General features: G+C 36.5%; 1 protein-coding gene across 4 annotated transcripts in view; it reads left to right on the forward strand.

The window, feature by feature from the left end:
* Positions 1–23,382, forward strand: part of ZFYVE9 (zinc finger FYVE-type containing 9) — a 118,178-nt gene that overhangs the window by 42,654 nt on the left and 52,142 nt on the right. For 2 of the 4 annotated variants that reach the window (XM_086388557.1, XM_086388578.1), the window contains 5 exons: positions 9,911–10,010; positions 12,417–12,593; positions 14,250–14,419; positions 19,467–19,587; positions 23,065–23,187. In XM_086388557.1, the coding sequence (XP_086244683.1) occupies positions 9,911–10,010; positions 12,417–12,593; positions 14,250–14,419; positions 19,467–19,587; positions 23,065–23,187 (691 nt within the window). The remainder of the gene's footprint in view (positions 1–9,910; positions 10,011–12,416; positions 12,594–14,249; positions 14,420–19,466; positions 19,588–23,064; positions 23,188–23,382) is intronic. The other 2 variants (XM_086388562.1, XM_086388567.1) reach the window with 2 other exon arrangements.

Consider the following 23,382-nt stretch of genomic DNA (forward strand, 5'->3'; position numbering starts at 1 on the left):
ATTGAATCTGGGCTCTTGGCAATGAGAGCTTGGAGTCCTAACTGCCAGACAGGCAGGGAAATCCCAAATTTTAGATGTTTTAATAGGTGTAGTATCTCATTTTTGTTTTAATTTGCAACTCTAATGACATGATACTGAACGTCTTTTCTTACACCTATTTCCCATCTGTGTATCTTCTTTGGTAAAGTGTCTATTTAAATCTTTTGCCTATCTTTTAATTGGGTTGTTTGTTTTCTTTTTAAAAATAATTTTATTTATTTATTTTTTGCTCTGCTAAGTCTTTGTTGCTATGAGAGCTTCTTCCTAGTTGTGGTGAGTGGGGGCTACTCTTTAGTTGTGATGCATGGGCTTCTCCTTGTGGTGGCTTCTCTTATTGCAGAGCCCGGGCTCTAGGCACGTGGACTTTAGTAGTTGTGGCACGTGGGCTCAGTAGTAGAGCTCCTGGGCACTGGAGCACAGACTTAGCAGTTGTGGCACACGGGTTTAGTTGCTCTGCAGCACGTGGCATCTTCCTGGACCAGGGATCAAACCTGTGTGCCTTCATTGGCAGGCAGATCCTTTACCACTGAGCCATCAGGGCAATCCCATTTTCTATTTGCTTATGTTAATGGGAAACAATAGATATAAGAGTAAGAAATAGATGCTTTAAATAGAATATTGCATAGTAAGTTAGTTTCCCTCATACTCTGCCTGAAAACCTGCCTGTCCTATCTTTTCACTGACATGAGTTTAACTATTCTGGCGTGGTGAAACAGGATCAAGCACGCTGGTTTCATCTTGAGTTCTAATGAAGCTAGGAAATGTTTTCCATTGAAAAGACTGAGGGCTAAAAATCAGCCTCACCCATGTCATAGCACTTATCATACAGTATTATCTTTGTCCTTCTCCCTCATTGGTCTGTAAGGATCTTATGATTATGATTCTTTTTATATCCCCAGCATTTGGTGCAGTACCTGCTACCTACAAAGCACTCAGTGAATGTTTGTTAATGAATAAATGAATCCCAGACAATTACTTTATTCAGTAAACACCGAGTGTCTGTCACTGTGCTGGGTGCTGGTTTATGCTAAGATCCATATTCTCATGTAAAGATTAGTGGGAATAACCAAAAGCAAACAAACAGAATTGCAAATTGTGATGAGGCCTATTTAGGAAATTAACAAGGAGGGATACTGTATAAGAGGGACAGGGGGAGTAAGGTCTGGGCAGTCCTCTGAAAAGTGGCATTTTAGGTGATATATGAAATTTGTGGAGTCAGTCATCAAAACAGGGAGCAGAATGCTTTAGGAAGAGTGAACATTATAGACACAGTCTCTAAGGCAGGAAAGCACCTCTTCAGGAAACTGAAAGGAATACAGTGTGGTTAAAGTACAACAAGTAAAAGAAACCTCATAAAAAGAGCTTAGAGAGGGACTCAGGGAATAGATCACTGGGCTTTGCAGGTTATGTAGGGAATTCAGTGAGAAGCCATGGGGATGCATGAGCTCACCTAGGGAAGAATGGATAGACGGAAGAGAAAGGGCCCAGGCCTGAGCCACTGAGGTCAAATGGAGAAGAAAGACTCAGTACAGTGACTGAGAAAGAGTGGCAGAGAGACAGGTAGAAAACAAAGAAAATGTGTTGTCTTGGAAGTCAAAAGAAGAATGTAGTTTGTCAAAGGATGGGGACTGTCACCTATGTAAAATGCTGATCAGGGTCAATAAGGTGGAACAGGGAAAGGACCATTATACTTGACTACAGTAGGGTCACTTATAAAAGCTGTCTTGATAGAGAATGCTTTTTCCTATTCTATGAATACAGAAGCAGGATGGGTCAAAAATGGGGAATTGGTTGAAAATGGAATAAGAAGTGAAGGGACTGAGAGATCCTGTTCAGATTTTACTGTTAAGGGAGAACAGAAAAAATTGGAGCAATTATTAAATGAAGGTGGTGATTATGGGTGAATTTTTTTAAGGATGGAAGATACTACTGTATTTATATAACATCATGAATGATCTTCTAGACAAGTTGTTTTAGAAGAAAAAGGGGATTAATCAAAGGAAGAGAAAAAATTTTGAGAAAGCCAGAGAGATGACATTTGTGCATTTATTGAGTGTTAGGTTTTCAACAAGGGTAAGAAAGAGAAGGTAGGGAATTTTTTTTTGTATTTAGGTAAATTTTTGTATTTAGTGGTGAAAGCAGTAAGAAATTTCTAAATCCTTGGCTCATATTTCATATCAAAAATATAGAGAGAAGGTGAAATAGGGATAGATGATGAAGGTTTCAGAAAATTGTTAGTTATTTTGGAGTGGGAAAGTAAATCCTAGGAGAAAATTGAAACTTTCATAGCCCTGTAAAACTTTGTATTAAACTTTCAGCCAAATGGTACTAGTCCAGTCCATTCTTGGGATAGGGTCAGTATTTGTCTTTGGAGACATTTTTAACTTGTTACATTGTCTTTGCAATAAAAGCACTTTCTATTGGAAAAGCAAGGAAAGTCGAAAAGGGCCCATCTATGTTGCCGTCTGTTCATCTATTTCCATTTATTTGTTTACTCATTGATTCATTCAGTGAACATTATGTATTGCTTACTGTTCTGTTTTTAATTAAAGAGAGGCAAAAACAGTATAGGAATGGTCACTGTATGAAAACATACTGCTCATATTTCTGTAGATGACAAAGCTTTAGTATATGAAATATAATAAGTAACAAAACAATAACAAAGTTGCAGATGCTTTACAGTTGGAGGCAGATTGATGATGATGGTGGTAGTGATGGTGAGGAGAATGAGATAATGTTCTCATTTAATATTTATTCAATGTTTACCACATGCCAGACACTTCTAAATGCTGATTATATTATCTTATTTAGTATATGTTAACTCTTTAGGAGATAGCTAGTGTTATAATCCATATTTTGCAAAAGGTTTAAAATGATTAAGTAACTTGTTCAAAATCACACAGCAACTAACTGTTTGAGTTAGGATTCTAACTCAGACTCTTTGACTTGCAGAGTCCACACTCCAAAGCAATTTGCAATTATTTTAGGAAAAAACAGAATAAGAGAATGGTGAAATTGAAGTCCTTAGTACTAGGGCCACTTCTCTATCAACACCTGGAACTATGACCACACAGTTCCTAGGCAGCCAGCTAAGAGGGAATCAGAAAGGAGCTAACATTTATTTAGTACATGCTCAGTATTTTGTTTATTATCTAATTTAATCTTTCTAGTAAACCTGTGTAAACGGTGATATTATCCCTACTTTACAGTTGAAGAAACTAAGTGGAACTAGAAACCAACCAAGGCTTTTTTTGGCTGTATAACTCATGCTTTTTCCCCATAAATGTGATGGAGAGGGTACAAATTAAAAACCTAATAGGTTTATTGCATAGACATCACCTGGACCTTTGAGCATTTAAAGGTAGTAATTTTTGTCCATTGTTATTCCTTTTTTCTCTGTTTTTCCCTGCAGAGTTGAGTGACAGTAGTATCAATACAAAAATAAAATACTTCCCCTCAAAAAAAAAACCTATTAAACTTAATGCTATACTTTTATACACTTTTATACTTAATTCAAAAAGAAAGGTGAAGAAACCCTGATTTGTATTTTGCTAGATGGCAATTTGTTATTTTAAATAAAATTATACATTAAGTTGCAAATTACTTTTGAATAACTTGACTTACAGTCAGTTTTGTTTACCGCTGAGGATTTTGGTGGTGAATATGGCATAACCTTTATAAGACCCTGAATTAAAAGAACTTTAAAATAATCTGTTGGCTTACAATCTCAGAGATCAATTTCTCAAGTTTTTTTGTCCTCTGGTCTTAAAACATAGACACTTGGTTATGCTTCTTGGTAAGCAGCTGCTGCTGCTAAGTTGCTTCAGTCGTGTCCAGCTCTGTGCCACCCCATAGACGGCAGCCCACCAGTCTCCCCCGTTCCCAGGATTCTCCAGGCAAGAACACTGGAGTGGCTTGCCATTTCCTTCTCCAATGCATGAAAGTGAAAAGTGAAAGTGAAGTCGCTCAGTCATGTCCAACTCTTCGCGACCCCATGGATTGCAGCCTACCAGGCTCCTCCGTCCATGGGATTTGCCAGGCAAGAGTACTGGAGTGGGGTGCCATTCCCTGCTCGGTAGTTAATTTCTCAAACTACAGTTGTGTTGAATTGTGGTGTTAAGAGCATTGTAATGAGCTGTTGTTTTTCAGTCATTAAGTTGTGTCTGACTTTGCGACCCCATGGATTGCAGCATGTCAGGTTTCCCTGTCCTTCACTATCTCCGGGGGCTTGCTCAAACTCACGTCTGTTGAATCAGTGATGCCATCCAACCATCTCATCCTCTGTCACCCCCTTCTTCACCTGCCCTCAGTCTTTCCCAGCATCAGGGTCTTTTCCAGTGAGTCAGCTCTCTGCATCATCTGGCCAAAGTATTAGAGCTTTAGCATTAGTTCTTCCAATGGATATTCAGGATTAATTTCCTTTAGGATTAACTGGTTGGATCTCCTTGCAGTCCAAGGGACTTTCAAGAGTCTTCTCCATCTTTGGTGCTCAGTCTTTTTTATGGTCCAACTCTCACATCTCTACATGACTACTGGAAAAATCATAGCTTTGACTATACGGATGGCAAAGTGATGTCTCTGCTTTTTAATACGCTGTCTAGGTTTGTCATAGCTTTTCTTCCAAAGAGCAAGCGTCTTTTAATTTATAGCCGCAGTCACTATCCACAGTGGTTTTGGAGCCCAAGAAAATAAAATCTGTCACTGTTTCTACTTTTTCCCCATCTATTTGCCATAAAGTGATGGGACCGGATGCCATGATCTTAGTTGTTTGAACTTTGAGTTTTAAGCAAGCTTTTTCACTCTCCACTATTCACCCTCATCAAGAGGTTCTTTAGTTCCTCTTTGCTTTCTGCCATTAAAGTGGTATCATCTGCATATCTGAGATTGTTGATATTTCTCTTGGCAGTCTTGATTGTCTGGCTAGTGATTCGTCCAGCCTGGCCTTTCCTATGATGTACTCTGCATAAAGAAGTTAAATAAGCAGGTTGACAACAGGCAGCCTTTATGTACTCCTTTCCCAATTTTGAACCAGTCTGTTGTTCCATGCCCAGTTCTAACTGTTGCTTCTTGACCCGCGTACAGGTTTCTCGGGAGACAGGTTAAGCGGTCTGGTTTTCTGTTTAAGAATTTTTCACAGTTGGTTCTGATCCTCAGAGTCAGAGGCTTTAGCTTACTTAGTCAATGAAGCAGAAGATGCTTTTCTGGAATTCTCTTGCTTTGTCTATGATCCAAAAGATGTTGGCAATTTGTACTCTGATTCCTTTGCCTTTTCTAAATCCAGCTTGTAGATCTGGAAGTTCTTGGTTCACGTACTGTTGAAGCCGAGCTTAAAGGATTTTGAACATTACCTTGCTAGCATGTGAAATGAGTGCAGTTGTACAGTACTTTGAACATTCTTTGGCATTGCCTTTCTTTTGGATTGAAATGAAAACTGACCTTTTCCAGTGCTGTGGCCACTGCTGAGTTTTCCAATTTTGCTGGCATATTGAGTGCAGCACCTTAAAAGCATCATCTTTTAGGATTTTAAATAGCTCTGCTGGAATTCCAGCACCTCCACTAGCTTTGTTTGTAGTAATGCTTCCTAAGGCCTATTTGACTTCACACTCCATGTCTGGCTATAGAATAGTAACCACATCATTGTGGTTATCTGGGTCATTAAGACCTTTTTGTATAGTTTTTCTGTGTATCCTTGCCACCTCTACTTAATCTCTTCTGCTTCTGTTAGGTCCTTGCCATCTGTGTTCTTTATTGTGCCCATCTTTGCATGAATTATTCCCTTGGTATCTCTTAAGTTTCTTGAAGAAATCTCTTGTCTTTCCCCTTCTGTTGTTTTCCTCTATTTCTTTACATTGCTCACTTAAGACTTTCTTATCTGTCCTTGCTGTTCTCTGGAACTCCGCCTTAAGTTGGGTATATCGTTCCCTTTCTTCGTCTTTCACATCTCTTCTTTTCTCAGCAGTTTGTAAGGCCTCCTCAGAGAACCACTTTGAGTTCTTGCATTTCTTTCTCTTTGGGATGGTTTTGGTAACTGCCTCCAATACAGTGTTTCGAACCTTTTATCTAGCTTACTAGCTATATGACAGAGTAGTTTTACTTCACATTTATTTAACTCTGTTAATTATGAATGAATGCTTTCATAGAATTTATGAGTTTAGATGAGATAATACATGTATGTTAAGTGCCTAGAATTCATATAGTTTCCTGTGAACTTGAGCAAGTCATTTAACGATCCAAATTCAGTTTCCTCTGATAGAAAATAAGGTAATATAGCCCCAGTTCTCCCTATACCACAGAGTTGTTTTGATAATGGGAAGCCTCTGAAAATGTAAATTGGTAGTCATGGTAACTAGGTAGATTAATTATACCTAGTAGAAGGAGAGGTGATTGCTCTCACTTTGTCTTTAATAGGACCTCATCCCTTGTTTCAGTTATGTAAGATACAGGATACTTATTGGCCATAAAAACTGGATTAGTAAAATTTGCACTGCTGGGAACACCTTTCTACCTGTATGAAGTTTTCTCTGATAGGGATTAATGAGTTCTCAAGAAAATAAATCTTAACAGGGAGCTAAGGAGATTCTTGTTGCCTGGTATGAAAGGGAAAATAAAGTAAGATTGTCGGGAACCAACCCTGGAAAGTGGAAATAAGGTGCTGGAAATTGGCATGGCCAATTTTTGGTGGCCTGATTTGATTCCCTGGAGCTGGGGCTGTGCTTACTTTTATGGTTAAATTGTGTATTTTGATCTTTCCTGGCTTGCATAGCAAACCAATGAAAGCAGCTGGTATGATTATTATTCCACACATAAGGGTAGTAAAAAAACAGAAGTGAAAGCCCAGAATTCCCAGTCTTTGTTTATTTCACCTGCTATATTGCCTCTTCAAACAGAAATAGCAGATGTTACTAATCTAAACACCCAAGTTATATGTTTGTAGATAGGAATTTTGCCTAAGAACAGCTTAGGTTTTTTTTTTTTTTCCTCCTATATATTTGCTTCCCTGGTGGCTCAGCAGTAAAGAATCTGCCTGCAGTGCAGGAGACGGACATGTGGGTTTGATCCCTGGGTCAGGAAGATCCTCTGGAGAAGGGTATGGCAACCCACTCCAGTGTTTTTGCCAGGAAAATCCCATGGACAGAGGAGCCTGGCAGGCTACGTCCATGGAGTCACACAGAGGTAATGCACTGGTCATAGTAAACACCCTTTTTCAACAATACAAGAGATGACTTTACACATGGATATCACCAAATGGTCAGTACTGAAATCAGATTGATTACATTCTTTGTAGCTAAAGATGGAAAAGCTGTATACAGTCAGCAAAAACAAGACCTGAAGCTGATTTTTGGCTCAAATCATCAGCTCCTTATAGCAAAATTCAGGTTTAAAATTAAGAAATTAGGGAAAACCACTAGGCCATTCATGTATGACCTAAATCAAATCCCTGATGATAATATGGTAGAGATGACGAATAGATTCAAAGGATTAGATCTGGTAGACAGAGTGCCTTAAGAACTGTAGACAGAGGTTCATAACACTGTACAGGAGGTGGTGACCAAAACCATCCCAAAGAAAAAGAAATGCAAGAAGGCAAAATGGTTGTCTGAGGAGGCTTTACAAATAGCTGAGGAAAGAAAAGATGTGAAAAGCAAGGGAGAAAGGAAAATGTATAACCAACTGAATGCAGAGTTCCAGGTAATAGCAAGGAGAGACAAGAAGGCCTTCTTCAATGAACAATGCAAGGAAATAGAGGAAGACAACAGGAGGGGAAAGACTAGAGATCTCTTCAGGAAAATTGGAAATATCAAAGGAACATTTCATCCAAAGACGGGCACAATCAAAGACTGAAATGAGAGAAGCAGAAGAGATTAAGACGAGGTGGCAAGAATACATGAAGAACTATACCAAAAAAATATTTTAATGACCTGGATAATCACGATGGTGTGGTCACTTACCCAGAGCTAGACATTCTGGAGTGTGAAGTCAAGTGGGCCTTAGGAAGCACTGCTGCCAATAAAACTAGTGGCAGTGCTGGAATTCCAGCAGAGCTATTTAGAATCCTAAAAGATGATGCTATTAAAGTGCTACACTCATTATGCCAGCAAATTTGGAAAACTCAGCAGTGGCCACAAGACTGGAAAAGATCAATCTTCAATATTAAACAATGTTCAGACTACTGGCCAATTTCACTCATTTTCTATGCTAGTAAGGTTATGCTCAAAATCCTTCAAGTTAGGCTTCAGTAGTACGTGAACCAAGAACTACCAGATATTCAAGCTAGACTTAGAAAAGACAGAGGAACTAGAGATCAAATTGCCAACGTTTGCTGCATCATAGACAAAGCAAGAGAATTCCAGAAAAGCATCTACTTCTGTTTCATTGACTATGCTAAAGCCTTCAGTTGTGGATCATAACAAGCTGTGGAAAACTCTTCAAGAGATGGAAATACCAGACCATCTTACCTGTCTCCTGAGAAACATGTATGTGAGTCAAGAAGCAACAGTTAGAACATTATGTGGAAGACTGACTGTTTCAAAATTAAGAAAGGAGTACGACAAGGCTATTTATTGTCACCCCATTTATTTAACTTGTTTGCATAGCACATTATGTGAAGTGCTGGGTTGGATGAGTTATAAGCTGGAATCAAGATTGCTTGGAAAAATATCAATAATCTCAGATATGCAGATAATATGACTTTAATGGCTGAAAGAGAAGAGGAACTAAAGAGTCTCTTGATGAGGGTGAAAGAGGAGAGTGAAAAAGCCAGCTTAAAACTCAATAGTAAAAAAGCTAAGATCATGGCACCTGGTCCAATTACTTCTTGGCAAATAGAAGGGGAAAAGGTGGAGTAATGACAGATTTCCTCTTCTTGGGCTCTAAAATCACTACAGGTGGTGACTGCAAGCATGAAATTAGAAGACGATTGCTTCTTGGCAGGAAAGCTAAGGGCTTCCCAGGTGGCACTAGTGGTAAAGAACCCGTCTCCCATTGCAGGAGACTAAGAGATTTGGGTTCGATCCCTGGATTGGGAAGATCCCCGGAGAAGGGCATGGCAACCCACTCCAGTACCCTGGAGAAGGGCATGGCAATGCACTCCAGTATTCTTGCCCGGAGAATCCTATGGACAAAAGGAGCCTGGTCGGACACCACTTGGTGACTGAACGACAACAATATTGACTCTTTAAACAGAAATAGCAGATGTTACTGGTCTAAACACCCATGTCATATGATATTTTGAAGAGAAATTTTGCCTAAAAACAGCTTAGATTTTTTCCCCTGCTATGTATTTGCTTCCCTGGTGTCTCAGCGGTAAAGAATCCTCCTGCAGTGCAGGAGACACGGGACATGTGGGTTCTCTCCCTGGGTCAGACTTGACTAAAGAGACTGGGCATGTATATATTTGCTATATAGTCTTGGCTAAAAATGTTTGTTCTCAGTCAGCAATTTAACTTTCCTTATTTTTGACAGATATGTTCATCTCTTTCTTGCTTTTGAATAGGGGTCTCCACACCCAGCTTTCTCAATTGCATTTTCCTTTGAAGTTTTTAGGACTTCCCTGGTGACTCAGACAGTAAAGTGTCTGCCTACAATGCGAGAGACCTGGGTTCAATCCCTGGGTTAGGAAGATCCTCTGGAGAAGGAAATGGTAACCCACTCCAGTACTCTTGCCTGGAAAATCCCATGGACAGAGGAACCTCATAGACTACAGTCCACAGGGGTCCATGGGGTCACAAAGAGTCGGACACGACTGAGTGACTTCACTTTGAAGTTTTTAGTGTTGTATTAATATGGTTTCCTGACCACAGTGTTGATCAGTATTGGTTTACTTCCTTTATACTATGATCCTAAGTAATTTAGTATGTTCTTTTTCCTGCAGGTCTTTTGTGCTTCCTGCTGTAGCTTGAAATGTAAACTGTTATACATGGATAGAAAGGAAGCTAGAGTATGTGTAATCTGCCATTCAGTGCTAATGAATGGTAAGTATTAAAACAGGTTGAATTCACAGTTACTGAGACAGAACAAGAGAATGCCAGTGAAAAAACTCCTGATTTTTCCTGCCTTGCTCTTCAAGTTGCTCACCTTCTCAGATGTTGTAACTTTAACAGAAAAATTTGAAAATATCTTAGTATTTCAGAATTCCTGTGCCTAGTTTAATGAATAATTGCTAAATTCAGGTAAGTTTTGCAGGAAGAATGGAAATTTTTGTGGAAATCTGGTGCTACATGGCTGTTAATGTTCCTGTGAAGTAACTGGAGTGGGAGGGGGAGGTGGCTATTGACCACTAAGTTGATGAAATATTTAAACTGGGCTGAGGTTTTCCTTTCGAGGGAAGAATTCTCTTTCTAGGGAATATCTTAATGACTGAATATATTCTTATTAACACCTTGGTTCACTCATCTTGTGAAAAATAAATATTTTTAGCATCTAGGATCAAAGAAAATTGCATTTTTCTATCATTTATCACCTTAGTACCACTTAGATTTGTTATGAGGATAATGATTTTGAATTTACTTATATGGTCAAAGAATATGGCCAGGAAAAGGTAAATATAGCTTATCCTGTGTTCACCTTTTGCAGGACTGGAAATAAATCCAAGGGCATTTTAGTTAAAACCAAACAAACCAACTAACCCCAGAGTATTCTTGTAAAAAGATGAAATAAAATTGATTAGACTATTTGGTGTTTTCTCTTTGAGTGCATCTTTGTACAGTTGCCAGAACAGTTACTAATAGACATGAAATGTTGGCGTTAGATACCAGTGCTGCTTACGCCAGGATAGTGTGTCTCCTGGAGGCTGAAACTTATCTGCTCAAAGCCCCTCCTGCTCTTTGTGTCTGCATTGCTCATAGTGATGTTTTCCTGTTGCTGGCTTATTAACCTATTGCATGTTATTTAATCTGATCTTTTCTGATTTCCTATGATCCACCCAGTTTCCTCCCATTTCTGAATTCTTATAATTTTGATCAAATATGAATTCATTCTCTTTACTCTTAAGGGTCATTTTTCAGATGGTGGTTATTTCACTCAGTGATCATTTCATTTTCAGATATTTATTCACAGATAATAGCATGCTGCTTAATTACAGTACCCAATACCTCTTTTATTTGATGAGGTCTTCCAACTTGATAGCTTGTTTTTTTAACTTGGCATAGCTAAAGATGAAGGAAATGGCAGAGGATTCATATGGAATACTTACTTTTTTTATTAAGCCAAGGATGCCCTTAACAGGGGATCCTAAATTCTTCTTTTCCTGGTTTTTCCAGCATCTTTCCTTTCGCATGGCTTAGCCTGGTCTTTTACTGAATATTTAATTTGATGCTTTTCAGTGTTCCCTGTCCCTTTTTCCCTTTCTCCTTTTCTCTTCCTTCCCTCTTCCTGCCAGTGCTTTCAAAGGAACATAACTGTTGTTTTCTAGCTTTGTCCTGCAGTTTGGAGGCAACAAGTATTCAAAATCTTATGGATCATTCTTTGATGCAGAATGAGATTTTTAAAAAAATGCTCCAAAAATTGGGTGATTTTATTCCTGAGCGTGTGATATTACCTGAGCCTAGATAATAAAATTTATATATTTCATTTCTGTAGCATCTTTCATCCTATTTACTTTGAAGACAATAGTTGATATGTCAGTAATTAGTAAAATTATGGAGTATGCAGAACCTTAACACATTTGTGATCATTCATACTGGTTGATGGCACTTATATGATATTGGCACATTTTCATGTTCAAATGGGTCCTGTGCTTTTGACACACACCAGAGATGTGAAATGGTTGTTCTTGCTGTATACATTTACACAGGGTAATGATTGCACGAAAGCAAAATTCATAGAAATGTTAAGATGTTTTCTTCTGAGCTTTAGGCTTCAGAATTTTTCAAATGAGATTTTACTTCAGCTGAGAAGAGCCTAAAAATGTAGAAATGAAACAAAAAATATCATACAACAGAGTTTTGCTCTTTTAGCCCCTGAGGTTTTTTTTTTTAATGCATTAAATATTAAACCTGCCCCACCACCAGAAAAGTCTAAATGCTATCCCAACTGTAAATCTTTAATAAGTTTAAACTTATTTTACTCCCTCTTAAGAGAATGTGTGGTCCTCTTTAAAGGAGCCAGGAGCCTATCATTAACCTCAAGACTAGTCTGCTGTCAGTCTGTATCAGAAGTATCCTGTAATTCTTATTTGTTGCTTCCAAATAGTTTACTTAACTACATGGTCTCCTTTACTGAATAAAATCACCTGTCTCCTTAATACCTTTATTAGCTGGAAGAGAGACATACTATGAGTGTTAATGAGGAGGAACTACATTATTTATCCAATATTGTGGAGGTCTTGATGTCCATATTTTGCAATCCATTCACATTGATTGTGTCTGTATTTGCTTTAGCTCAAGCCTGGGAGAACATGATGAGTGCCTCAAGCCAGAGCCCTAACCCTAACAATCCTGCTGAATACTGTTCTACTATCCCTCCCTTGCAGCAAGCTCAGGCCTCAGGAGCCCTGAGCTCTCCACCTCCCACTGTGATGGTACCTGTGGGAGTTTTAAAGCACCCTGGAGCAGAAGGTAGGGGATCATGTGCTATTCTTTCTCTTTTTCCTCACCAAGTTCCTCTGAAAAGGTGCTGATGTGATTTTACATCACAAGTCTTTAACACGCTGCAGATAAGTCCCTTTGGGTGGTTATTAAAGTGGAAGAACAGGTGAGAAATGTCCTGAGACTATTTCTGGGCAAATTAAGAATAATATTGTATTGCCTGATAATTTGGAGGCACCTCTAAAAATATGCCAATACCCTCTCCCACTGAAGAATGGAGTAATTACTTTGTTTTTACTTGAAAAGAGTTGAAGAATTTGAAGTCAGCCTGAAAAATCCTAGCCTCATGCCTACCTTAGTGTTCTTTGTAGGACTTTAAGAAGTGATAAAAATGAGAATTCTTTTTTCTGAACAGCCCATTCTAGTATCAATTTTTGGAATATATATTACCATTAAAAAAAAAATCTATCCATATAAAAATATGAAAATACTGTGTTAGGTGCACAGATCTTTATAAAATCAAACTTTAATTCTGATATCATATGATAGATGGAAAATTATAGACTCAACTTATTTTAGTTTATTATATCTTTATGATAATAGTATTGTTAGATGAAAGGCACTTTGTTAAGTTCAGGGGATCATGAATAGCAAAAGTAGCAATTATTTATTTCTTTAAAATGATCTTGTCAATAAGTCTCCCTTGATAATTAAACTCTGTATTCTTTCATTAATTTTATAACTTTTTTGTCTAGCAGTATTCCCTTCCCCTTGCTAAATAGCCCTCCTCCCCTTTTGAAGATCAAAAACTTCTATTGACATTATCATACTTTTCCCCATTTCCTCTTCTTTTCAGATCATCCCTTAGTCATTCTCGTGTTTTTATGAGCTCAGGTTTTCTTTCTTAAAATCTTTATCCTCTTTACATCTTTTGTTGTTTTTCCCTAGTCTCTCTTTGTTTTCACTGTTTGAATTGATTTTCAAAACTGGATTTGAAGAGATCATTTTTCCGGACTCAGTTTTCCAGCTTTTCCCTATCCTTTTACTAAAATGCAGACTTCTTTCACACTGCCAGATCAGTCTTTTTCTTTCTCAGCTACGCTTCAGCCAAAGATCTGGTCAGTTTGCTTCCCAGTTCTTTCATATCTGTGCCAGCTCTTCTTTAATTAGTTAATGATTCTTCAACATTCTTCAGGGCATCTTTTGCCCTTTCAAAATGCTGTATCACTTTTCCAGATAGATACTTTATTCCTACAGAAACTTCATACTTTCTGGAGATTTGGACGTCTATTTCTAGATATTTTTTCCCTGATGTTTATTTCCTATGCACTTCAAACATTTTCCTTAGTTTATCTGTTTGTGTTAACAGGACAGAGTATGTGACAATCATAGGCGTATTTAATATTTTAAAGCAAAGTGTTTTAAATCTTTAAAACTGTGTTTAAAGATTATAGAATTAAGGGATTATAGAAGTAAGGAATATATTTAATTATAGAAGTAAGGAATATATTTAAATGTGTATTTTATTAACTGATAACCACTTTTATGCACACAATTATGTTTATAATTATAAAATGCTAAATAGTGGTTTCTTTGTACATCTGAAATTGGTGACCTTCTCTTCTTGGTGTTAGAAACCCTACCAATGTCACAGTGATGCCTGTTTTATTTTTCTGGCTCCTCAAGTGGCTCAGCCCAGAGAGCAGAGGCGAGTTTGGTTTGCTGATGGGATCTTGCCTAATGGAGAAGTTGCTGATGCAGCCAAATTAACCATGAATGGAACTTCCTCTGCAGGAACCCTGGCTGTGGCACACGACCCAGTCAAGCCAGCAGCTACCAGTCCTCTACCAGCAGAGGTAAGAAAATAAAACAACAACTAAAAGTGAGTACTTTCTTTTCTCAGCATTGTGCTGCCTCTGTCTTGCCTTCTTCTGGATTGAGTGACCTTTCTGTGGAACCCTATAGACTTTTGATACAGTTTCGTGTGTGTGCGCGCGCGAATGTGCCTGCTTGTGTGTGCATTTAGGGCTAAAATAAATGTGGCAAAATCAGTTGTTCTTGTTGCTCTATATTTGGAAATTTTTTCAGGAGAAAGAATCTTATAAAGGGCGTTCTTGGGTGAGCTCAGCCTACCACTGTAGCTAGAGGTTGTGCTGGAGAGAATCTTGGTCCCCTGATACAGATATACATGTGTGTTCAGTCGCTCAGCCATGTCTGACACTGTGACCCCATGGACTGGAGCCTGCCAGGGTCCTCTGTCCATGGAATTCTCCAGGTAAGAATACTGGAGGTGGTTGCCATGCCCTCCTCCAGGGAATCTTCTCTATGCAGGGATTGCACCTACATCTCCTGCATCTCTTGCATTGCAGGCAGATTCTTTTGCTGTCAAGGCACCAGGGAAACCCTGGTCCCATGATACACAAGCTTTTTAAAAGCATATTCCCCAGGTTCTGTGATAGCCTCCAAGAAGTTGTCGTGGTGAGGAAGGGCCAGGAAATAGGAAGATGGCTGAGGAATTAATCTGTCCCTTTGTCTTCAGTCTGAGTATCTCTACTTTTTTCTGGTTTACCTGTAGTGTTTCCATGTAAGATTTTTTTTTTTCCCATGTAAGATTTTTAAAAAGGGATTCTAAAGCTTAAAAATAAGTTGAAAATCTACGGACTCAATGGGTAAAAGATTAGTTTATCTGAGGAAACGAGCTCATACTGTGTGGTCACATTTACTTTGTCTCTATAGGATATACTGGTCACATTTGGAAGTTTATTTTCAGAAGGGGACAAATATTATCTTCATTTTTTTTTGAGTCCGTGAAAGAATAGAGCCACCTAGGACCATAATTAGAAAGTATACACATAGGATTGTTTATACAGTGGGTCCCGATCTTATTCCTATTTGCCCATTTAATATGGTGGTCAAGATTATAATAAGGTGATTAATTCCAGCTATGTGTGTTTGTCTTTTTTTTTTTTTTTAAGTAAAGTAAGAGGATCAGAATTAGGATAATGTTGCTACTTTTCAAGTTTTTATGGTTACTATTTATATTTATGTTCAGTAATATTTTTCTAGAAATTTACATGATTTTTGGATTTGGTTGCAGTTGAAATTACATGTTATTAAGATTAAATTTATTGACATACAGAGCTAAATTTCCTTTTTGGTGAAAGTACAGTAAACCATGTCACTGTCTTCGAGTATTTCTAAGTCTGTTTTAGGGGATTTTTCTATGGCTGCAGAGGACAATGGCAAGAACTATGACTGATTCTTCTTTGTATCTATAGAATGACTTTGTCAAGAAAATTTATTTTTTCTACGGTTGTTTACGTGGAAAAACTTCAAACCCACAGAAGAGCTGCAAGAATAGTACAGTGGACGCTTATATATATTCATCCATATCCACCTGCTGTTGCCATTTTGCCACATTTTTACTTTACCCTCCCCACACACATACCTTTTTTTTTGAGGAACCATTTGAGGATTAGTTGCAGTTTGTCACTTCAATACTTCAGCTTATGTTTCCTGAGAACAAGTCTTTTTTTTTTTTTTTACTTAAGTACAATTACATGATAAAACAAATTTAACATATAATTCTATTATCAAGCATATCGTTCATATTCAGATTTCTTCAGTTGTTCCATGATGTTCTTATTCTTTCATTTACACATATGTATGTGTATATATATTTTATATATATAATTTTTTATTAAAATATTTTTTAAAAATTAGGATTCCATCAAGGATCACGGTTCTATTTAGTTCTTATGTTTCTTTGATTTTCTTTCATTGAGAACAGTTTTCCCACTTTTTTTTTTGTCTTTCACATCATTAATATTTTGAAGCATTTAGGCCATATTTGGCATAAAATCCTTAATTTGTGTTTGTTTTTATCCTCATAAATAGTTTCAGATTAAATATTTTCAGCAAGAATGATACTATCATAAATGATGGTCATTTTTTACTGGAACACATTGAGAAGTATCAATTTATAGTTGGTTAAATTGATGTCTCTTGTGTATGACCACTGCAAAAGTAGCTTTTCCTCTTTGCAATTAAAAAGTAAAATGAGGGTGATACTTTGAGACTCTGGGTGTCCTGTTCTATAGTCTTTCAGCCAATGATCTTACTGCCCTTGGAGACAATCTTACCTGAATCAGTGATAACCATAGTGATTATACAGTAAAGATTATAGTGTTTTTCTTTCTGTGAAACTTATATGATAGGTTCTTAAAACATAAATTTTGTGAATGAATGAGCTAGCTCTAGTGAATGACTGTTTTAGTGAAACAGTTCAGGTCATTAAGAGAAACTAAAACAAGTTAGCTTTTCTGTGCTCTCACATTGTTCAATACTCTATTTTAATGTTTGTCTGATAAAATGAAGGGAAACAAATACTTTAAGGCCAGAGTTGAATATATTTTTTTCATTTTTATGATCTAGTAGAGTGCCTGGCACTTATTTAAAAGATGCTCAGTAAATGAAACAAATTTCTTTTCATAGATATTTAAGTAGAGGCCAGATGACTACTTCTTATAATACTGAAAGGTGGATTTATCCATCATTAAATAACAAGTTGAATTAGGTTACTTTATTTCCTGTATTAGCCCTTTAGATCAATAATGTTTAGCCAATAAAATTTTCCAAATTTCATTATAGGGTGGTGTACTGAGAACACTGCAAAATTTTTAGCAAAAACTCACTAAAAACTTATAGTCCTAAATTATAGTTAATATAGACAAAAATATGTTAATGCCTGGGTGTTTTTTTTTTAATAATTTTAATCTTTATTCAAGTATTTTATATATATATATAGTGACGTACTTAAGGAGCATTAATCTTTAGGATAATATTGATGAACATACATATATGTGTGTGTCTCTCTATATATACATATGAACACATACACACATGTAACCACCACCCAGGTAAAGATACACATATTTCCGTTGCCATAGAAGTTTCCTTCATGCCCTTTTTCTGTCAATACCTTCCCCCTTCCCCGTGCCCCCAACCTGGAAAATAAACATTATTCTGACATGTATCACCACAGATTTGTTTTGCCTGTTTTTGAATTTCATATAAATGGAAAAACATAGTATATGATGTTTTGTGTCTAGCTTCTTAAACTGTAATTAATGAGATTTATCCATGGTGTGTGCATCAAGAGTAAATATTTTTTTATTGCTGAGTAATGTTCCATCATATGGCTATGCCACAATTTACCTGTTTTCCTATTAATAGGCATTTGGATTGTTTCCATATTTGCGCTATTTGAGTAAAGCTGGTATAAACATTTTTAAACATGTTAAACAGTTTTTATGTGCTTTTCCTTTAACTCTTCTAAAGCTTTCTTTTTTAACAGTGGAAGGATTATTGATTCACAGTGTTGTATTATATATAGCAAAGTGTACAACAAAGTGATTCATTTATGCATATTATATATTTATGTATTCTTTTTCATATTCTTTTCCATATTCTTTTCCATTATAGATTATTACAAGATACTGACTATACAGTAGGAACTTGCTGTTTATCTATTTTATATAAACTAGTGTGTATATGTTAATTCCAAACTCCTAATTTATCACCTCCCCTTTTCCCCTTTAGGGAAAGTTTGTTTTCTAAGTCTGTGACTCTATTTCTGGTTTATAAATAAGTTTATTTGTATTACTGTTTTTAGATTCCATATATAAATACGTGACATTTGTCTTTCTCACTTACTTCGTTTAGTGTGATAATGTCTAGGTCTATCCAAGTTGCTACAAATGGCATTATTTCATTCTTTTTTATGGCTGAGTAATATTCCTGTGTGTGTGTGTGTGTGTGTGTGTGTGTGTGTGTGTGTGTGTGTACACATACACACGTGCGCATGTGTGCATGATTCTTTGATACCCCATGGACTATGGCCCACCAGACTCCTCCGTCCATGGGATTTTCCAGGCAAGAATACTGAAGTGGGTTGCCATTTCCTCCTCCAGGGATCTCCCTGACCCAGGGATCGAACCCATGCCTCTTATGTCTCTTGCGTTGGCAGGCAGGTTCACCTGGGAAGCCCTATGTGTGTGTGTATGTGTGTATATGTGTGTATCTTCTTTACCCATTCATCTGTTAGTGGATGCTTAGGTTGCTTCTGTGTCATGTCTTGGCTGCTGTAAATAGTACTTAAAGCTTCTGTTTCTTGCTTAAGTTGTGAAGAATAGAGAGAGTAGAGCATCATTTTAATAGCTCTCTGAGCATATTCTATTAAATTGTTAATTAAGTAGATTTAAACCCACTCAAGATGTATTCTGCAACATTATACTTTATTAAGTTTAGTTAATGTGATCTTCATGTTGATGCAAAGAAAAAGAACTTGAAATTTAATTTCATTACAAAGTAAATGAAAACTGTAGGTTATCAAAGTTAATTTTTTAAATTATAGTATAATATATATAACCTAAAATTTGCCTTTTTAATCATTTTAAATTACATTTACATTGTTGTATAACCATCACCCCAATTCTCAAAGTTACTTTGAAAAAGCCTATCACTAAGACTTTTAAGTAGATCCAAATGTGTAAATGTTCAGAAAGTATGAGATAATATTGAAATTTTGTTTCTGTTGCCACTGCTGGTTTAAAAAATATTTTTCTTTTATGGTAAAAGAAACCTTGGTAAAGGAACCTTTCTTTCATTACTATGATTTGATGATGCCAAAAGGAGAAACTATACAACTGTAAACATTTGCACATTTTCATTCATAGTTTAAGCCCAACCCTTGAGACTCACAGGTTAATGAGTATCTTATGCTATGTTGCAAAAAGTATGAATTTGAAGTTTTCACTTAAATTCCCATTTGTAGTCTTGACTATATCCTGCCAAATTCTTGAACTCTCTGTAATACTGTCTATGCCAATTTACTTTTCCTAGACGAATATTTCTCTATTCTCTGGAAGTATAACTCAGGTTGGAAGTCCTGTTGGCAGTGCAATGAACCTTATTCCTGAAGATGGCCTTCCTCCCATTCTCATCTCCACTGGGGTAAAAGGAGGTATGTAGACTTAGATGTTTAAACAGGGATAGTTATACATGCAAAATGTTGCCTTCCAATTAAGGGAATGAGAGTGAATTCAAGTAATAACCTCCTTTCTCTTTTCTAGCAACAAAAAAGTGATTATTCAGTGCCATGAAAAGCACTGTTGCTGTTAGTGATTGTTTTAGAGAATATATTTATGTTTTTATATTATAATTGCATTTGTTGAAAGGCTGTATTATTTTTAATTGTAATATAAATGTAGCTTATTGGCAGTTCTTTCTTTATATTCCAAAGCATATAATACTCTGTGAAGAGTTGCTCATAGTTCTAGGATTGACCCATGTTATACAGTCAGTATATTCATTTAACTTTTTGTTTTGAGTAGAATACACATTCAGAAATGTATATATAATAAGTGGAGAGCACAGAACATAAGTACCAGTTTTCTGTTAAAAAATATTTTTAGTGAGCCCTGGTAAGAAGCTAAGTTACTACTCAGTCAAAAGAATGCTTATCTCTATGTGAAATTTTCTTGTTGATAGATCCAGATCAGCATCCAGTCAGTACATTTTCAGGAGCTGGTTTTTTCCAATAATCTTTCCTCACTTTTGTCCTAGGCTTTTACCTTGTCGCCTTGCCTTCAGTTTTTCTCACCTTTATTTAATCTTGCACATTGGTGCCAGTTATCTTTTATTTTTTTTAAGTACAGTTATTTACAATGTGTTAATTTCTGGTGTACAGCAAAGTAATTCAGTTATACATGTGTTTGTGTGTATATATATGTATGTGTGTGTGAGCGTGTGTATGTATATATATACTTTCTGATGTATTTTCCATTATGATTTGTAACAGGACATTGAATATAGTACCCTGTGCTGTGCAGTAGGACCCTGTTTTTTATCCATTCCATATATAATAGTTTGCATCTGCTAGTCCCAAACTCCCAATCCAACCCTCCCCCACACGCCCATTTCCCTCAGCAATGACAAATCTATTTTCTATGTCAGTCAGTCTGTTTCTGTTTTGTAGAGAATCTACATATAAGTGATATCAATTCTCTTTCTGACTTGCTTCGCTTAGTATAGTAATCTCTATGTCCATTCATGTAACTGCAAATGGCATTATTTCGCTTTTAATAGCTTAGTAATATTTCATTGTGTGTATATACACCATATCTTCTTTATCTGTTCCTTTGTCAGTGGACATTTAGGTTGTTTCCATGTCTTGGCTATTTTAAATGTTGCTACTCTGAACATAGGGAGGGGTGCGTGCATGTTTTCAAATTATAGTTTTGTCCAGGTATATGCCCACAAGTTGAATTGCTGGATTATATGGCAAATCTATTTTTAGTTTTTTGAGGAATCCCCGTAGTGTTGTACATAATAGCTTCACCAGTTTACATTCCCACCAGCAGTGTAGGAGGGTTCCCTTTCCCCCACAGCCTCTCCAGGCTGTTATAGGTAGACTTTTTAGTGATAGCAATTCTGACTGGTATGAGGTGGTACTTCATTGTAGTTTTGATTTGCATTTTTCTATGAGTGATGCTGAGCATCTTTTCTTTCATGTGCCTGTTGGCCATCTGTATGTCTTCTTTGGAGAAATGTCTCTTTAGGTTTTCTGCTCATTTTTGATTGGATTATTATTTGTTACTGAGATGTGTGAGCTGTTTGTATATTTTGGAAATTAAGCTCTTGTTGGTTGCATCATTTGCAAATATTTTCTCCTAGTCTATAGATTTCCTTTTCATTTTGTTTATGATTTTCTTTGTGATGCAAAAGCTTATAATCTTGCTTAGGTCCAGTTATCTTTTTAAACATAGATATTATCATATACTGTTCTTGCTTAGAAAATTCAGTGGGTTCCCAGTGCCTTCAGGATAAATTACTTCCTTTGACGTGTAGTATTCCTGGTAACTTTATTTCAATTTATTTAATTTTATTTTCAGCCACCACCCTAGTACTTTACAGGCATACTACAGATTATTTGCTGTTTTCTGAATGTTCACATTTCATACTTCCATGCTTTTTTTTATGGTGTGGAATAGTGGGAAGAACATGGACTTAATTAAGAGCTGGAAAAGCCTGAGTTTTAATTCCAGTACCAGTCCATTTTAGCTCTATGATCCAGTGAAAGACTCTCAGACCTGTCTTACTCTTTGCAACCCCATGGACTATACAGTCCATGGCATTCTCCAGACCAGAATTCTCCAGGCCAGAATACTGGAGTGGGTAGCCATTCCCTTCTCCAGGGGGATCTTCCCAACCCAACGATCAAACCCAGGTCTCCTGCTTTGCAGGCTGATTCTTTACCAACTGAGCCACCAGGGAAGCCCAAGAATACTGGAGTGGGTAGCCTATCCCTTCTCTAGCAGATCTTCCTGACCCAGGAATCGAACTAGGTCTCCTACATTGCCGGTGGATTGTTTATCAGCTGAGCTACCAGGGAAGCCCTTATGATCCAGTGGGCAAGTCATTTATCTCTCTGAATCCTTTTCCTATTTTTTTGTTTTCTTTTAAATTATGTAACTATACCTACTTAAGTATCATTATGAATATTAAATTAAATTTCATACCTGAAAATACATAATAAAATTCGTACAAAGCAGGCATTTAATAAATATTTTTATTATTTTCCTTTCTTCTCTCTAGAATAGAATACCCTGCTATATGCCAGTCTCCTTGAATAACTCTTCAATCTTTCAAAATCCATATTAATGGAAAACTTCTCTGAATCCTACCTTGGATGTCTTTGTAGTAGTGTTTTACATCCTCATCTCTGTTTAAAGAGAAATTCTTATAGACTATTACTACATTAACACATTTTTCACTGTAATTTACATACTGTAGCGGTCTGATTCTTTCACCTAAACCATGAATTCCTTCAGTCTGAATTCATGTTTGTGTCTTCTGTTCCTTTCATGGTTCTGGGCTGAATGTATCATACTGTCAAGTCCAGCTTGTGTCTCAGGTGCTGCAACAATGAACTTTCACATAAAGTTAAGTGTTCTTTTGATTGGATAATACTTCTTTACTAGAACCGTCTAAAAATATTCTTTTGTAATAAGTAAATTTGCCACTTAGGTTTCAAATTTGGGTTATTTTAATAAATCTTAAATTAATAAGAAATTAACTTGGCCTCTGTTGTTAAATTTAAGATTGTGTTTTCATTTCACATGTTATATGTGAAATTCTTATTATGATAGTTGGAGGATTTTTGTTAAATCAAAGTGTTGTTTTTAGACTGTGATATAAACCATTGTGTGGAGAAGTCTAAGCATAGGATAACTGTGTTACCATCCAAACTGGACTGGTTCACTTTTGAGAATGAAAGGGGCACTATTAACATGACACTAGGGTAGCAGATATAAACCTGTATTTGCCTATCTATAAATCAGTTGCTTTTTCCTATGAACAATGAGGCTGTTCCTCTATCAGATTTCTTTCTTGATTTGTCTCTTTAATCAGTCTCTTACACTGTCTTCTCCCTTTACAGACTATGCTGTGGAAGAGAAACCATCACAGATTTCAGTAATGCAGCAGTTGGAGGATGGTGGCCCTGACCCACTTGTATTTGTTTTAAATGCAAATTTGTTGTCAATGGTTAAAATTGTAAATTGTAAGTTGAAAATTTGTTTTTTTTTTTTTTTTTATTCTTCCAATTTTATTTTATTTTTAAACTTTACATAATTGTATTAGTTTTGCCAAATATCAAAATGAATTTTTTTTAATTAAAATGAGGTACTGAGTCATAGATAATAAAGCTTTTAGATTCATTACACACAAGTATTTTTAATGAAATAAATCCTTAATG

This window comes from Bos grunniens, chromosome 3 (genome assembly GCF_055505025.1).
Source record: "Bos grunniens cultivar Pamir isolate PY7600 chromosome 3, Bosgru_T2T1.0, whole genome shotgun sequence".
NCBI lineage: Eukaryota > Metazoa > Chordata > Mammalia > Artiodactyla > Bovidae > Bos > Bos grunniens.